Source organism: Mycteria americana, chromosome 2 (genome assembly GCF_035582795.1).
Source record: "Mycteria americana isolate JAX WOST 10 ecotype Jacksonville Zoo and Gardens chromosome 2, USCA_MyAme_1.0, whole genome shotgun sequence".
NCBI classification, from domain to species: domain Eukaryota; kingdom Metazoa; phylum Chordata; class Aves; order Ciconiiformes; family Ciconiidae; genus Mycteria; species Mycteria americana.
The window spans coordinates 125,095,162-125,109,654 of NC_134366.1; the positions used below are offsets into that span (position 1 = coordinate 125,095,162).

The window sequence follows — 14,493 nt, forward strand, 5'->3', positions numbered from 1 at the left end:
GCAGACTTCCTGTGATATCCATCCATCATCATAAACAAAAGACATTTACCGTTTCCCACCCCAACCAATGAATACTTTAAGAGGATGCCACATGATGTTATGAGGTGCAATTTAAGAGCTGAAGGCCTTTAGAACATAAATCTCAAACAGTATTAAAGTACATATTTTAAAATCATATTAAGGCAGAAGTATATCCAATCCATAAAAAGGTCATGCTAGTCTATTATTTAACCAAATGTGACTATTGCAGAGTGATGATACAACTGCAAAACAACGTAGAGAAGCACACATCCCTGCAGGTCAAAGCTAAATCAAGTCCTAAGGGATGCTGAAGAGTGACGTTCCCTTACATGGATGGTGATCTCTTGTAGTGGGGCAGAACTGGCTGTGATGACAGCCACTCCTAAGGATTTACTTTAGGGTGGGTCATAAACATCAAGTCAAACACATATCCTTCCACAATTAAGTATCTTGCTGAACAACCCTGATTTTGGATAAAAACACAGTGAAGTGCAAGACAGAAGCCATCAGGCCGCAAAAAAGCTCAGGAACATTTCCACTGTAGTCACTGACAAACTCTTCTATGAGTCTCATTCTGTGGGAGCAGGAGCAGACCTACCATATCTTGCTTTCCTACTAATGTCCAATGGCATGGAAACATCCTTTACTGTCTAGTGGTCTTTTTATTTTGGCTTCCCTTCTTTCCCCTAACCTTTTCAGGAGCCTCAGTATCTTATATCCGATACTCTCTTTGAGCGAGGAGTTCTCCTAGGACTGGTTCTGAGTGTTTGCCACACTTCACTAATAGAAAGTGTTTCAAGGAAAGAATCCTCCTAGCTGAGGTGTCTGGTGCTATGCCCGTGCTATGCTCCCTCAGCAGCAGAATCAGGCTGGCTGAGGAAAATCAAGCCAGTTGTGTAAAGGACCCTTAAGCATAAAACAAATCACAGCTTCTTATTTAAAAAACACAGTACCATGCAAAATTCACAAATTAAGAGCTTCTAAGGAGTGTCTTTAAATACAAAAATGCAAACCTTTGCTTAAAAATCCACCAGTGCTATGTGTATTACTCTTTACTTTACCTGTTTAAGCCATGCAAAAGGTTTAATCAAAGTGTCCCTTTAACAAATACAGCATTTGAAGAAAAGAAAAAAGCCAGAACAAATGCCTAGACAAAAAAAACCCCACAAGTTTTGATCTTTCTCATTGAATCTATTCAGCATGGTATTTACTCATCTGAGCAGATGTACGCAGGGGTCTAAACATCACATCTGTGTTGCCCTTCCCCAGGAGACTTAGTCCTTGCTGTGGGAAGGAGCTCTTATCTGCGATTTGACATTGTCCCTTGCAGGTCCCTCAGCATGCTCATGCCCTTGAACCATGATGCTGTCACTGTGTCAGGGCACAGCTAAGGGCAAGTATCAGCTGTTTCACCAGACTCCACAGGCAGCCGCTGCCGTGATGCTGCAACAGGTATGCGATGGGGAGTGTGTCTGGTGGAAGACCTCATGCGTCGGGAGCGGGGCTGTAGCTGGGTCACCCAAGGAAGCCCTGTCCTGCGCCCGCGTGTGCTACATGCTGTGCCTGGGTGGAATAAGGGAGAGATTACGGCCCAACTGCAAATGCATGAAGGAGTCATGAATCTCATGCTCAGTGCAGGGAGCCTGCGCCATACTAACAGGGTTTAAGACAAGAAAAGTGTGAAACTAGGAAAATGAGTACGGCAGGACACGCTGGGACTATACAGTGCTGCAAGTTGGGATAGTAGAATTGCCCTTGGATCATAGTGCACAGATTTGAGGGTAGCAGTGGTTTATTATCTCATTAGAAACATCTAATTCCCTGTAATAAAGATTGCATGTAGAGTATGTCAAAGAACAGACAAGGCTATTACAGCTCACAGTCAGGACTAATGCTTTTTTTCCCCTTTTATTGCTAAATAGGCAGGAGTAGCTTTTCAATTTCAAAATAAAAACTATATAATTACCGTAATAATACCATGCTCCTGACTGCTCTGCAGCTGCATATTGTAAAACTCAAAGCCACTGATCAGAAACAAAAGCAGTAAGTCAGTAACAGCTTTAGAGAAATGTTCTGCTGGGGTGATCATGTCCATCAAAATACTTCTATAAGGGAAAGACTGATTACTGAACTTATTTCATGTCCCTTTCCCCCTAAAAAACCCTGCAAGTGCTTGCATCTTTTCCTAAAAACAGATAAAGAAACCTTTGCCAGAGGTATAACTGAGGCTATACGAACACTGCAACAAGCATGGATCCCGTTCAAATAGTTAGGCATCAGTTACAACAAAAAGCCAGAAGCAGTCGTATTTTTATAATCTGTTATAAAAAAATATTTCCCAATCAGTGTTTCAATACAGGTAAAAGTTAAAAACCCTCTAGATTACTAATAAATTAAAAACCCCATATCTCCAACCATCTTGTAAGAAAGTAGGTAAGTAATTTAAACCTTTAGTTTACATAAATTAGCACAGAAATGTGTATTTGAACAAGTGCACTGAAAACAGATATGCCTTCTTTTCTTCTGATATCTCTTATTTGAGTTATTAAGTAACAGGAAAGCCTTTATATTCTTTACATGACCTTGGAAGTCTGCTAACACTAAATGGTCAATAGTCAAACCCCAGGAGAATGTTTCACCAGATAGACAATGACAAGAGGGAGCATGAAGTACAGTCAAATGCTTTGCAGCCTTATTACAGTAGACTTCAACATTCAATTTCAGCGTATGTACTCTTGGGAAGGGATGAAGGTAATACATTTATACCGCAAATCACATGAATGAAATTTGATGGGTTGACAGAATGTGGTTTTTTTTTAAAATCTATTAAAGTATCATTTTTTCAGAGGTAGCTTGCAAGGCAATAGTGATGTACCTGAGTGGAAACAATACTCCTTTGCTTGACTGTGGATAAAACTCTTAAATGCTGTTGGTGCTGTCCCTGAACCTCGCAGAGAACGTTTAATGGATAAGATGTTCTAATCGGAGCTGACAACAGCCAATTAAGTGTCAGAAGAACAATCTGATAAGTAGGTCTTCATGTCTATAGGCATTTCCTGATACGTCTTAACTGTCAATCTGAATGTTAAACATCTCGATCTTTATCTCATTATTGACTGATTTATTAAAGGAGAATGCTTCATCTCTTTTTTTGACTTTGGGGTTGCTCCAGAAAGAAGGAAAGGAAAATACTAGGAAAAACTCTTAATTTGGAATAACAGATGGGGAATCCTGATTATAGCAAAGTCCTAATCTTCCAACGGAGCAAGCATATGGTTTGGTGACACCACTACCATGCAGCTGCCCACACCATACCTTTTAAGAAATGGCAGACGCTCAGTCTAGAGGAGATCTGTTTCTTTAATAGGTGGAAGGGTATCTGTGAACGTGCTAGCAGGCTGCTCTCTGCTTTCAGTGCTTCTTGCTAGTCATACAGAAGACAACACCTCGCTGGATGGATCTCTTCCCTTCTTGTCCTCACCCCTGTCGATATCAATCACATGAACTATGCCAGGCTTCAGGATCAGGTCATCGGTCTCTACGTGGCTCCTGTTGTCGTCCACCTCGATGTACTTCCCTTTGGTCGGCTGGGTAGCCTTACTGAAGACATCTTTAAAACGGCGCTTGAGTTCAACGTCTGGGCAATAGACGTACTCATAAAGAGCACCAGCAAGGACTGCTCCTATTATTGGTCCCACCCAATATACCTGCAAAAAGAGGTGGAAAAAAGACAGGCATTAAGCTCTAGAGCAAATAAAGAAGCCAGGGTCTCAGAGAAAAGCATGTCACTACAGACTTCACCCAGAAAAGTTTCTGAAAAATGCCCTGGCCCAATTGTTAAAACCAACTCTCCAGAAATGCATGGTCACATAGTTCCCTGGCTTTCATGACCTGGGATGAAATCTGCCATCCTACCATAGGTTTCACAGATGGTGACCTGGAGCTCAGCAATTAAGTGACTGCTCTAAAATCACATATGAAGTTAGTCAAAAGGCAGTCTCTTAGGCAGTTAACGGCATTAGTCCTAGGTGAATTTCTTTTTCTTCTGCCTCCTCCCAGTCTCTCTGCCTTACATATATTTCACCCCCTTCAGAAATACTCCCTAGTCACTTTGAATCCAGTCATCTAAACCACCTTGCATCCATGGGTGCGGCTCTTCCCTAAAAACTCCTCTCGTGCCGGCGTTTAGGGAATGACCAGGCAGCGGACCCCATGGAGCAGAGGAGAGGGACCTATGCTGACACGGCAGTGAGGTACAGTTACTACTCCCCTGATGCCTGAAAAAGATTTCAGTCTACATGTCTGGTTACCAATGTTCTGGGGCAGACCGGCTGAACGGCAGTGAAGCCACAGACACCTCCCATGGACAGGCAGGCAGGCATCCTCTCTGGCTGCCCTACCTTCTCCTGTTAATAGAAAGCAGCTTTTTTCCCCTCTTTATGGGAGATTTAACTTATTTTTTTAAACTTTGTCCAATAAGAAAAAAGTACGGGTTCTTCATCATCCTTATTCGGATCAACCATAGCTATAACATTTCTTGAGACAAAAAAGGCCAGAGATCCTGGTGGAGTCACATATGACTTGTCAAATACAGCTCTGTCGTCGCATACAACAAATAGTTGCTCTGGCACAGGTTTGCTTTTAAACTAGCAGGAGTAAGATGATTGAGAAGCAGTCCCACATCTTCAAAGAGAAATAGTTTTGTTAAGTTTTATCGATCCATCTCTTTCCAAGAGGCCTCCCTATAAATTTTCATTGCTCATTGCCAGCTGTAGACAACACATACAGACTGTTTGCAAGATGGCACACAAAATAAACACCAATGTAGAAAAATTATTTTCTTTCTGCATTTTCACCCAAGGTGACAACGAACTTTTAAGGAAACAAAGCCTTTCCTAGTGTATACACAAACAGATCTACTTCAGTATTTCAGACTCACATTTCCAAAATAATCCAAATTTGGCTTCTGATCCTGCAGATCAGAAGCCCTGGTGCAGAAGCCCACAGGCTTCTGTCAATGGCATGCCAATGTCACTGCTCTGGAGGAGGAGAAAAGGTCGTCTTTCCAAGTGACCAGGACAGTAGCTAAGCTTCTCTTACAAGTTTCTCCATAGCACATTTGTTTATTGTTTATAGCTTTAGTTATAAATTACAGGCTTCCTCAGAGTATGGATAATTAATCTGGTGAAAAACTACAGTAGTTTTTCGTATGAACAAGCCATTCACTGATAACTGGGTAAATCTGCCTCAATAGGATAACTCTTGGGAACAAAGTTACACATGGCATCGTGTTTGCAGAATTGGAGCCTTAGGGCCTGAAGACAATGCTATTTCTGTTATTAGCTGCAGTGGGAGCAATGTGGGCTTCATACTTTAAAAATCAAGAAAATCCTTATATGCACTGTAATATTGAGCTCTTACAGTTAGCATTGAAAGTGTCCCTAGAAGTGCTTTCCCTGTCTTTAATTAGGTGAAGCTGAGCTGCAATCCATTCTCCCTTATAAAACGTGAATTGGTTTTTAATAAGTTTAGTAGTGGGATACTATAGAAAATGACTGCATCATTCACAATCTGTTTATCAAATTGTTTCCTGCGCAAATACTCCTAGTTAGGCTGACGCTTTCGAATTGAAGCAGGTAACATCTGGTCTGGTCTGCAAAGACCAGACTGCAACCCCTTCATCTCTCACTGCGGGCATTTGCCGAGGCAGGTTCTCCCCTGGGAACCAGATCACAGAGGGTCCCTGCTCTCATTTTACACGTCTGCCCCAGTTTGCTGCAGAACCAGGTGAAACGTGAAGCTGACAGAATTACTTCCATAACTTCTCACCAGCGTGACCAGGGGGTTTGCAATCTGCCTCGGAGGATTTTTCTTTCTAGCAGTTCAATTCTTTCAGTCTCGCTGGATTGCTTTTTTTGTTTTGAACTTTTTGTATGATTTCCTTTCTACCCCAGCTACTACCTCCACAAAACGGCCCCTGAATAGCAAAACGCTATTCCAACGAACTGCATACTGCACCACAGTCCGAGGCTAGGAGCATAATTATACCAAAGCTTGTGGCAGGTCAGCGCCTGTCTTCCTCAGTGATGGTCTCTATGCGACGTACTGGGATAGATAACTAAAAGCAAATGATGTATGAAAAATCCCGATAGCTGTTTGTCGCTATGGTGAAGGAAGCATGAAAGCAGAGTTACCCATTGGTTTTCCCATCTCCCCATGATCACAGCAGGTCCAAATGATCGAGCAGGGTTCATACTGGCACCGGTGTAATTGATCTAAAGCAGAGACAAAATGTTACCCGTTATTAAAGTCTTGAAGATAGTTACTCAGTTTCTGCTAGTCCTTGTACTATGGGGACACCCTGGTTTTGCATGGCTTCTAATCTTGACAGCAAGTATTGCCACTCTGCTGAGTCTTATCAAAAAATTAACAAAGTCATCACATAAACAGGCAGAAAACCTCTGATGCAACACCTGACCCAAGGGGACCCTCCTGCTACTCCAAAGCGTTTTGGTGTGGATCCATAAAGAATATAGCAGCTTTACAGCTATAGCAGCTATAAAGGCCACAGAAGTTTCCATTTACTTCTGAAGTAGTCATAAAGGGAAAAGGAGTCTATTTTTTAAAGAGAAGCCATTAACTTACAGCAAATAAATGTCCAATTGCAACAGAAAATCCAATTGCTAAAGCTACTGAACCAGTGACATCACTTCGTTTTGAATCACAGCTGGCAAAAATAGTAAAAACCAGCTGGAATGTAATTATCAACTCCACCAGGAGTCCATGGCCAGCGGAAAGATCCCTGTGTACCTGGAAGAAGGGAAAGAAACACCGGAGATGAAACAAAGGTGATTTTGTAGATCAGAAAGCCACCACATATATTAATTGTGTTTCAATGAAAGGTATTTCTAAATGGTACAACAATGAAATTTAGAGGTACAAGTTCCCCTCCTTCATAACTTTTTTTTTTTTTAAATTTTTTTTTTTATTTTGAGAGCCATGGAGAATTACTGCTGGACTGAGAACAGAAGGCTTAACAGTAACATCCAACAAGAACTTCAAAGTTAGACTGCAGAAGCATAGTTTATTTTTACACAGGGATTTGCAAATGCTGCACTTCCCCTTCACCATTTTTTTTCTTGGGAACACTGTAATTTACTATTCAATTATAAATTCATTAATTAGCCCTGACTTAATTAATTTAAATTTCAATTAAAAATTAAGCAGTGTACAGCTCAAGTGCATTTTTAATAAGTCCTGCAACAGGGCTAACTGATGGCATTCCTTATTAGTTTAGAACAAAGCTGAAATCTAAGCCACAACCTATTTCAAAAGTATGTCATTTTAAATTGATGTTTTTTCAATCCCCATCATAATGGCATAGAATTCATTTTCCCCTCCCCAGCCCATATGAAAATGGCATTTCACGCATATATTATTTAAATTTTGTATGTAAATTAACATTACCTGCTGTCATCAGATTTGGGGAAGTTCTAAGAAAGAGAACTTCTATAAAAAGAACAGCTATAGCTATTACGCTGCATAAAGCCATCCTAAGGAGAGCTTTCAGCCCTGTCTAGATGTTGTAAATAAACCAGGAAGCTCTTAAAATCTCTACTTGAGCTCTCTTTATTCTGCGTGACACTGATTATATTTTATTAGGCTCTACGCTAGTCTAGTTCAAGAGCCGGAGGAGAGGTGATTACCGCAGTGACTCCCAGGCCTCCTACCACGCTTGGTGGTGTGACGAGGTAAAGGATGCCTGCGCCCACGATGGCTCCCAGGCACTGGGCTAGAATGTAGAAGACGGACTTGGCGAGGCTGATCTTCCTTGTGCAGACCATTGCCACGGTCACAGCAGGGTTAATGTGGCCTCCGCTGATGTGTCCAAAGCATTGCACCATGGTCGCAATGCTGAGTCCAAAGCAGAGGGAGATAAGGACCATGTCTACAGGCAAGGGCTTCTCTGCTCCACCCCAGTTGATCGTGGAGCCGAGGCTGAGCAGGACGAAAATGAGCATGGCCAAAAATTCTGCCGAAACGGCTTTCCAGAAGGGCTGCGTCCAGACTCCTTTAAACGCCACCATGATGCTCTCACACTTACACAGACGTCCACACTTACTGAAAAGGAAAACAAAGCTTCATTAGAAGTCACCAAATAAGCCTTATACTCTCTTGTTAGGGGGTTGCTATCCAGCAGACTTTGGAGAGAAGGCAGCAATGCGGAGTATCCTTGGGCTGCGACAGCCACAGACTGCACTCTCAGAGCAGACTGTCCTTAAAACATGACCAGTGTTTGAGTGTCCGCAGGACACAGGGTAATTAATCACCCCTTGCAGTAAGTCTGTCTGTATAGCTTCAGTTCACAAAAAGCAACCTCTGTATCTCTTGAAATAAGTGAGCGTGAAAGTATGTGAATTTGTCTACACTAGCTGACCTCTGCCTGACTTAGAGACTGCACAGCCCTACCACTTCCAGTGGCCTGTTGACCATCATGCTCATTAAATCACTGGGTATCCTCTTTTTCTAAGCAAATCTGTACTTTTCACAAAGCAGGTACGACAATTCAATAAAAAGGAGTCTCTCAGTCAAACCCTAATAGTTTTGATAACCGTGTAGTGTTGGGAGGTTGCCCTGGGAGCTGTAAGAGAAAGTCTATTTGTTTGAACACTCACACAGACCAGTATTTCAATTTGTATTTATGCAAAGAGCAATTTCTTCACTGTGGATGTAGGGTAAAAATTGAATTCAGCCAGGAGAATAGATGCAATCCTAAATTCTGACCTTTAAATCAATCATGCAATCAATAAAGTGCTTTCTTTTGGGCTAAGGGTGCCAAGTAAGCTGTGGAATAGAGCAATATTTTCTGTATGTGTGGTGTGTAGAACTCTGGCAAAGAAAGAAGTGTCTTGATTTTCCTCTCTGTCTGAAGATGCTATTTATTAGTCTACACTGCCTTCCTGATGAGTTACAATTTTGCTAGATGTTCAGATACCTATGAAAGTGGGTCACCAAAGAAAAGTTATTTGTGGTATTAATAAATTAGGAGAATAAGCCAAAAGGGAAGCATTTTAATGAGTTTCTAAGGAATGCTAACAAGACTCTTCTCTAAAAACAAAAGCAAAAAAACCTACAACCCCTCCAAAAAGTAGAAAACAAAAGAAAGAATATTCAGCTGCTACATTTGGGAACAGAATTTCAAGTGGAAGATGGATGAATTTATGCTCTGTTATCTAAGGTAACTGAGCTACAATGCATATTTAATACCACTTACATCAGAAAGAAGCATAAAAGGCATGTCTGCCCTTTTCAAGTTATTGCAAGAGGAATGGCCCATGAATTTCTTAATAGTTGCAGTGAGTTAGGGAAAGGCAATTTAATCCTGTGACTGGAGCAAATAATTTGTTTCCCTGTCTCATTTCTTATGCTAATTTACTGTGTATTTTGGATAGGTCATTCAAACTCTATCTCAGTTCTCTAGACTCTCAGATGAGAATAAGAATTACATTATCTCCTGCAAATGCCTGTTGCAAAGTGCTTGTGAAGTGATCTGAGAGACTTGAGTGGGACTTGCTCTGCTACAGAAGAATTTAAGCCAGAACCTCAAAAGAGAATAAAGTCACCCTCAAAATCTTCTGATTTTGGGTCAAACTCGAGACAAATGGAAAGATGTTTTTGTAAGATCTCATATTAACAGTCAGTTAATGACCAACTACCTAGACTAGACTTTTTGTTCAAAATGGCTCCAAAATCATTGCCTACCCCAATGCTGAAGCTCACAGGTATTTGGTTGTCCTTACCTTTGAACCCTATACCCAGTTTCTCACTGAAACCTAAAGGCTTACCTCTGACACCCGTACTACTTCCTCACTAATAATTTATTTTAGTGGCCTGAGTAAGACACAGGTGCTATATTCTTAACGAGAAAAGCTCATTTTCCCAGGGCATGTCTCAGGTGAACATTTCACATAGGGATGAAGCATATCCTGAAGCCCATGGAAAAGAAACCTGGATGCACAGACTAGGGAAGCGGCACTCATCCACCCTTTCACCCCCAGCTCAGCTGGGATGCAACCTGGATTTCCCTGAGCTTTTGCTTGCTAAGCAAAATGCAAGGCCTGGTGTTATATTCCAGACATCTGCAAAATTTCCAACCACCAAAGGCACTATGGGGGGAATGTAGGTTTCTGGAGCATGGAAGAGAGGGGTATGGTGAATCCTGACTTCTTTGTCCGAGTGTGCCTGACCATCTCTTTCTGTACGCAGAGAATAGTGAGATCTGCAAATTAATTGCATTCCTTCATCCTGTAGAAGTAGACAGAAAAGGGTGTTTGTATTTGGTATTAAAATTGTGCAGTTAGCTTCCCTCTAGTTGTGGAACATCTTGGAAGAACATATTAAGAGTGAGTGTGTGTGCATGTGCACGCACGTCTGCAAGAGAGAGACAGGGAAGATCTGGAAGATCACACCTTCTACTGAACCGCTGATGGGCCTGTCTAGAAGGAGGCTACCACTTATGAAGGGCAGATCTCATACTGCTTCTCCAGCTGAGACCACGTCCAGCCAATTCAGTCAGTATTGTTTATAGCCCTGAAAATGCAAAAACGCTGCATGCAAGCCAAAAGCATAACTAACTCAAACACAGAAGCTTGCTCACCAACATAAAGTTTCTGCTCTTCTAAACCAGCATGCTACATGGAAGAAAATCAAAATGGTAGAACTACACTGTCAGCCATACTTTGATAGTTAATGATCTAAAGATCTATTTTTAATGCACACATGTTTTTCTGAAGCAGTCTGTTTTTCTGTGATTTCAACACCCAGCAAAATGCCCAGCTGTCACGGCCAAATTTTTCTTTCAAACCGCACACCTTTCTTCCCCACAGCAAAAAACCCCTACAAATGTTAATACAAGCTTAATACTGTGTTTGAGCCCTGAGTCCAGGTTTTCACTTAAATCCAAAAGCTATCAACAACTTAGAAATCAACACCATCTCCAACATCCACTATTTTTTCAGCATGCAGTTAAAGGCTTGAGAAGAGACAGAGTGATGGCTGTGCCAGGTCTGAAACCAAAATGGGACTTTCCAGCAGCTAAGATTTCCCATCAAAGTTGCAAAATAATTTTCGGAGTAGTTGTTGTTCATGGTTGTCTTTGATAAATACTAAATGCAACAGAAAAACAGAAAGACACTTTGATGTTATGGTCACACCTTAATTTCATGTGTGGCCACACTTGAAATTCTCTGGTCTGGACTACAAGATTACACAGTGGACTGTGCCGGATAGGATGCAAGGTGGGTTTTTACAGGTCATGCTGCCATCAGGGCTGCAGGCATGATTATGGCTTCAAAGCCGTAACAATAGAAATAATAACAAAGCCTTCAGTACAGAAGTCAAACGTTATTTTTAGAATTCTTCCTTTTCTAACTAGTACCGTTTCAAGGAGCAGAGCAGCCTGGACGGACGTGGGCTTGCAGCCAGCCACTCCACACAACAGTACTGTCACACAGAAGTTTTGGGCGTGTGGCAGCTATTTACAGTGGCATCTCCGCAGCAAACTCAGATACTCCCCGACCTGTGCTGGCACAGCCGCGGTACCTCAACTGGGCATTGGGGACCCGCTTGCCAACTTGGGGGGAGGAGGGAGACAGGCTACTGTTGCAAACCAAATGCGCTATCGCAGGGCTTGCTTATAACCATTTCGCCTCATTTTCCAATAGGATGTGGAATGGGCGACCGACACGGCTATCTACAGGAGGTGGGAAGGGGAGGCTTGGGAGCCCCGTACCGCAGCTTTCTGGCTGTGCGGGAGCTGGGCTTTCCGCACACGCTTCTCTCCGTCGCAGGACCGCAAGTGGCGACAAAACAAAGTTTTAGGGTGCGGAAAAGGAGGGGGTGCCCCCCTTCGCACCGCTGGTGTCAAAACCCAAGGACGACCGAAAGGCTCCGGTAGTGCCTTCGGGGAGGGGGAGCCCGGTGCCCTGGGAGCCACCCCTCGGTGCAAAACGCCGGGGGACGGCAGCTCGCAGCACCCCCGAGCGCCCCGCCGGCGCAGCGAGGGGGACCCGGGGCCGGACGAGCGGAGGGGGGGTCTCCGCGGGCGCGGAGAAGGGGCGCCCCTCCCGCAGCCGCGCACCCCGCTCCCCTCTTCCCCGAGCTTTCCTCCAAAGCCTCCTTCGGTTTGGGTGGGGGGCCCCCTTCCTCCCTCCCTCCCTCCGCGCCCCGCGGAGGGCCGCGCACTCACCCGCGGCGCGGAGCGGCCGCTCCGTCGCTCATGCCTCCCCGGCGGGCGCGGAGCCGCGGCAGCGCGGGCGCGGGCGAGCGGCGCTCGCCGGGGTGAGCTCGGGGCGCGGGGCGGGGGGGTGGCACGGCTCCCAACCATGCGGCTGGCCAGCGCCGCGGGCCCCTACCTGCTGCTCCGCGCGGGCCGAGGGGACTTGCGAAACTGCCGCCGGAGCACCGGCTGCGGGTCACTTGCGATCATGTGAATACGCAGATTAATTCGGGGGGTTCGCGGCGGCCGGTTAAAAGAAGCAGCCAAGGCCGAAGCGAGCCCCCTGTGCTTCTGCGGCGGGGGCCGCGCGGCGTTGGGAAGGACTCGAAGGTTTCTCGGCTTCTTCTGTGCCACGCACCGTATTGAAGGAAATAAAGTCTAAGCTACTCTGCAGTCAGGGAGCTTTACCCATCTAAAATACCCATTGGTTCATTACCAGAACTCTGCGGGTTACAAAAGAGGCAAAGTGTTTAATTTGTTGGAAGTTGCTACGTTCAACAAAGTTTTGCCTAGTGTGGAAAGCCGATGGAGGCCACTGGAAAGAACTGTTGATATTAGACCATGATGCTGTTGAGGAAATTCAGATGGTGCTCACCTTGAGAAGAACCCATTGAATCTACAGCATGCAAACAACCCAATGAAAAAACAGCCCTTTGCGTAATAAGAAAAAATCAAAGTCGCCTAAGTTGCCAGGCACAATTATTTTGTTAGAGAATGCACAGAAACCGTCGCTTGAAGAAGGCAGGGGTGAAAATGGAACAAAGTATCTAGAAAACCCGGTTTTTCCCCAGTGGCTTAGACCTTTGCATGCAGTGCAAGAATCTGTGCCTAAGTCATATACAAAACATCTGAAGGGACATGTTCAAGTGTTAAACGAAGTTAAAATAGCATGCACAGAAAAACTACATCTGCTGCCATGCATCCATGAGATGAGAATGAGTCTCATCTCAGAGAGAAAGAATCATGACAGAGAAAGAATCAAAATTGGCATGATGATCAGCCAGCCTGGACGGGGGACACTGGACCAGATAATCTTTCTGACCATTAGAAAACAGTGCAAGAGCTGAAGAGCTACTTTGGGCATGGAAACCGTGGACAGAAAGTCCTCTCTTAGCTTCTGCTAGGAGATTGTAGGCAATAATTTACACCCGTGAAAAGCGAGTATAATGTATAACACTATCAGTTCAGGATGCCCTCGACCAATTTGTACACACAGCAATAAAAAAAAGTCATGCCCGTGTGTTAAATACTTACTGAACAGAGTTTATGGTAAATGCAAGGTGATCATAAAGTACAAATGTAGGTGTTTCTCTCACGTTTGCCTGCTCTTCCCCTAAAGCTGTGTCATAAAGGATACCAAGAGACATTCACAATGTGATGGCAAAACAGCTGGCTGGATGTTTGCCTTTCTTGTTTTCAAGCTTTGCTTCATTTGCTTATGTCTTGAGCTTAGCCAAGAAGGGGTGCAGTCGTCATTACACCGCTCTGCTCTTTCATTTGGTGCATCTGATTTTTCAATCTATGCCCTTCACAACCTGCTACAGTGATTCCAGAAACTTCAAGTCCTAACACTGTCTTACTGACACATAAGCCCATCGTATACTTCGTATACTCACAGACCAACTTTTTATGTCAAGGCTGCAGGAGGAGTTCCTCACAGTGAAAGGCTTCCAGTTAGGATGTTCCTCTGCATAGGATTTTTTTACCCCTATGTCCTTTTCCCCCTCTGCCAGGAATTACTGTACAAAAAGCTCCTTTTTAGTGCTCTGTTTCAAACACCTGTGGATTCCCTTGATGTAGCTTGAACATACCACATCTTTTCCCACCTGCAGTTGGTGAAGTCATTATCTGATCCTTTCAGCCTTTTACGCCACGGCTACTTCTGTCATACAAATCCTTTTCTCTGTTGTTCCAAAAGCTACAAAAGACACATTTACAAAACTCAATTTTCTTTCCAGTTTTGGAGCTGGCTGTTTGAAACCAGAGCTGAGGTTGCTTTCATAGCTTTGTCCCGACAACACGCTTGTTCTTTGGCACCTTGCAGACTCAGCTCCTGCAAGCTGTTTCTTTGTTCACAAACAAAATTTGCTTAGCAAACCCAATAATTTCTTTTCCTTTTGTTGCAGATAGTGCATATCTGCTCTTTTTGATCTGCAGAGCAGGTCACTGCCACATAGAGAAGCCAGAACATTAAT

The 14,493-nt window shown here is 43.7% G+C and overlaps 1 protein-coding gene across 3 annotated transcripts; it reads right to left on the reverse strand.

The window, feature by feature from the left end:
• Positions 1 to 2,946: 2,946 nt before the first annotated feature.
• Positions 2,947 to 12,508, reverse strand: AQP4 (aquaporin 4). 3 transcript variants are annotated; one of them, XM_075495690.1, is made up of 5 exons: positions 12,435 to 12,508; positions 7,728 to 8,142; positions 6,667 to 6,831; positions 6,216 to 6,296; positions 2,947 to 3,728 (listed from the first exon to the last, which is right to left on the reverse strand). In XM_075495690.1, the coding sequence occupies exons 1-5, from the start codon at positions 12,506 to 12,508 to the stop codon at positions 3,450 to 3,452; spliced, it is 1,014 nt and encodes a 337-aa protein (XP_075351805.1). In that variant the 3' UTR covers positions 2,947 to 3,449. The 3 variants fall into 3 exon arrangements, with proteins under 3 accessions (XP_075351805.1, XP_075351806.1, XP_075351807.1); XM_075495691.1 differs by lacking the exon at positions 12,435 to 12,508 and adding an exon at positions 12,269 to 12,300; XM_075495692.1 differs by lacking the exons at positions 6,216 to 6,296; positions 12,435 to 12,508 and having other exon boundaries at positions 7,728 to 8,135.
• Positions 12,509 to 14,493: the final 1,985 nt, after the last annotated feature.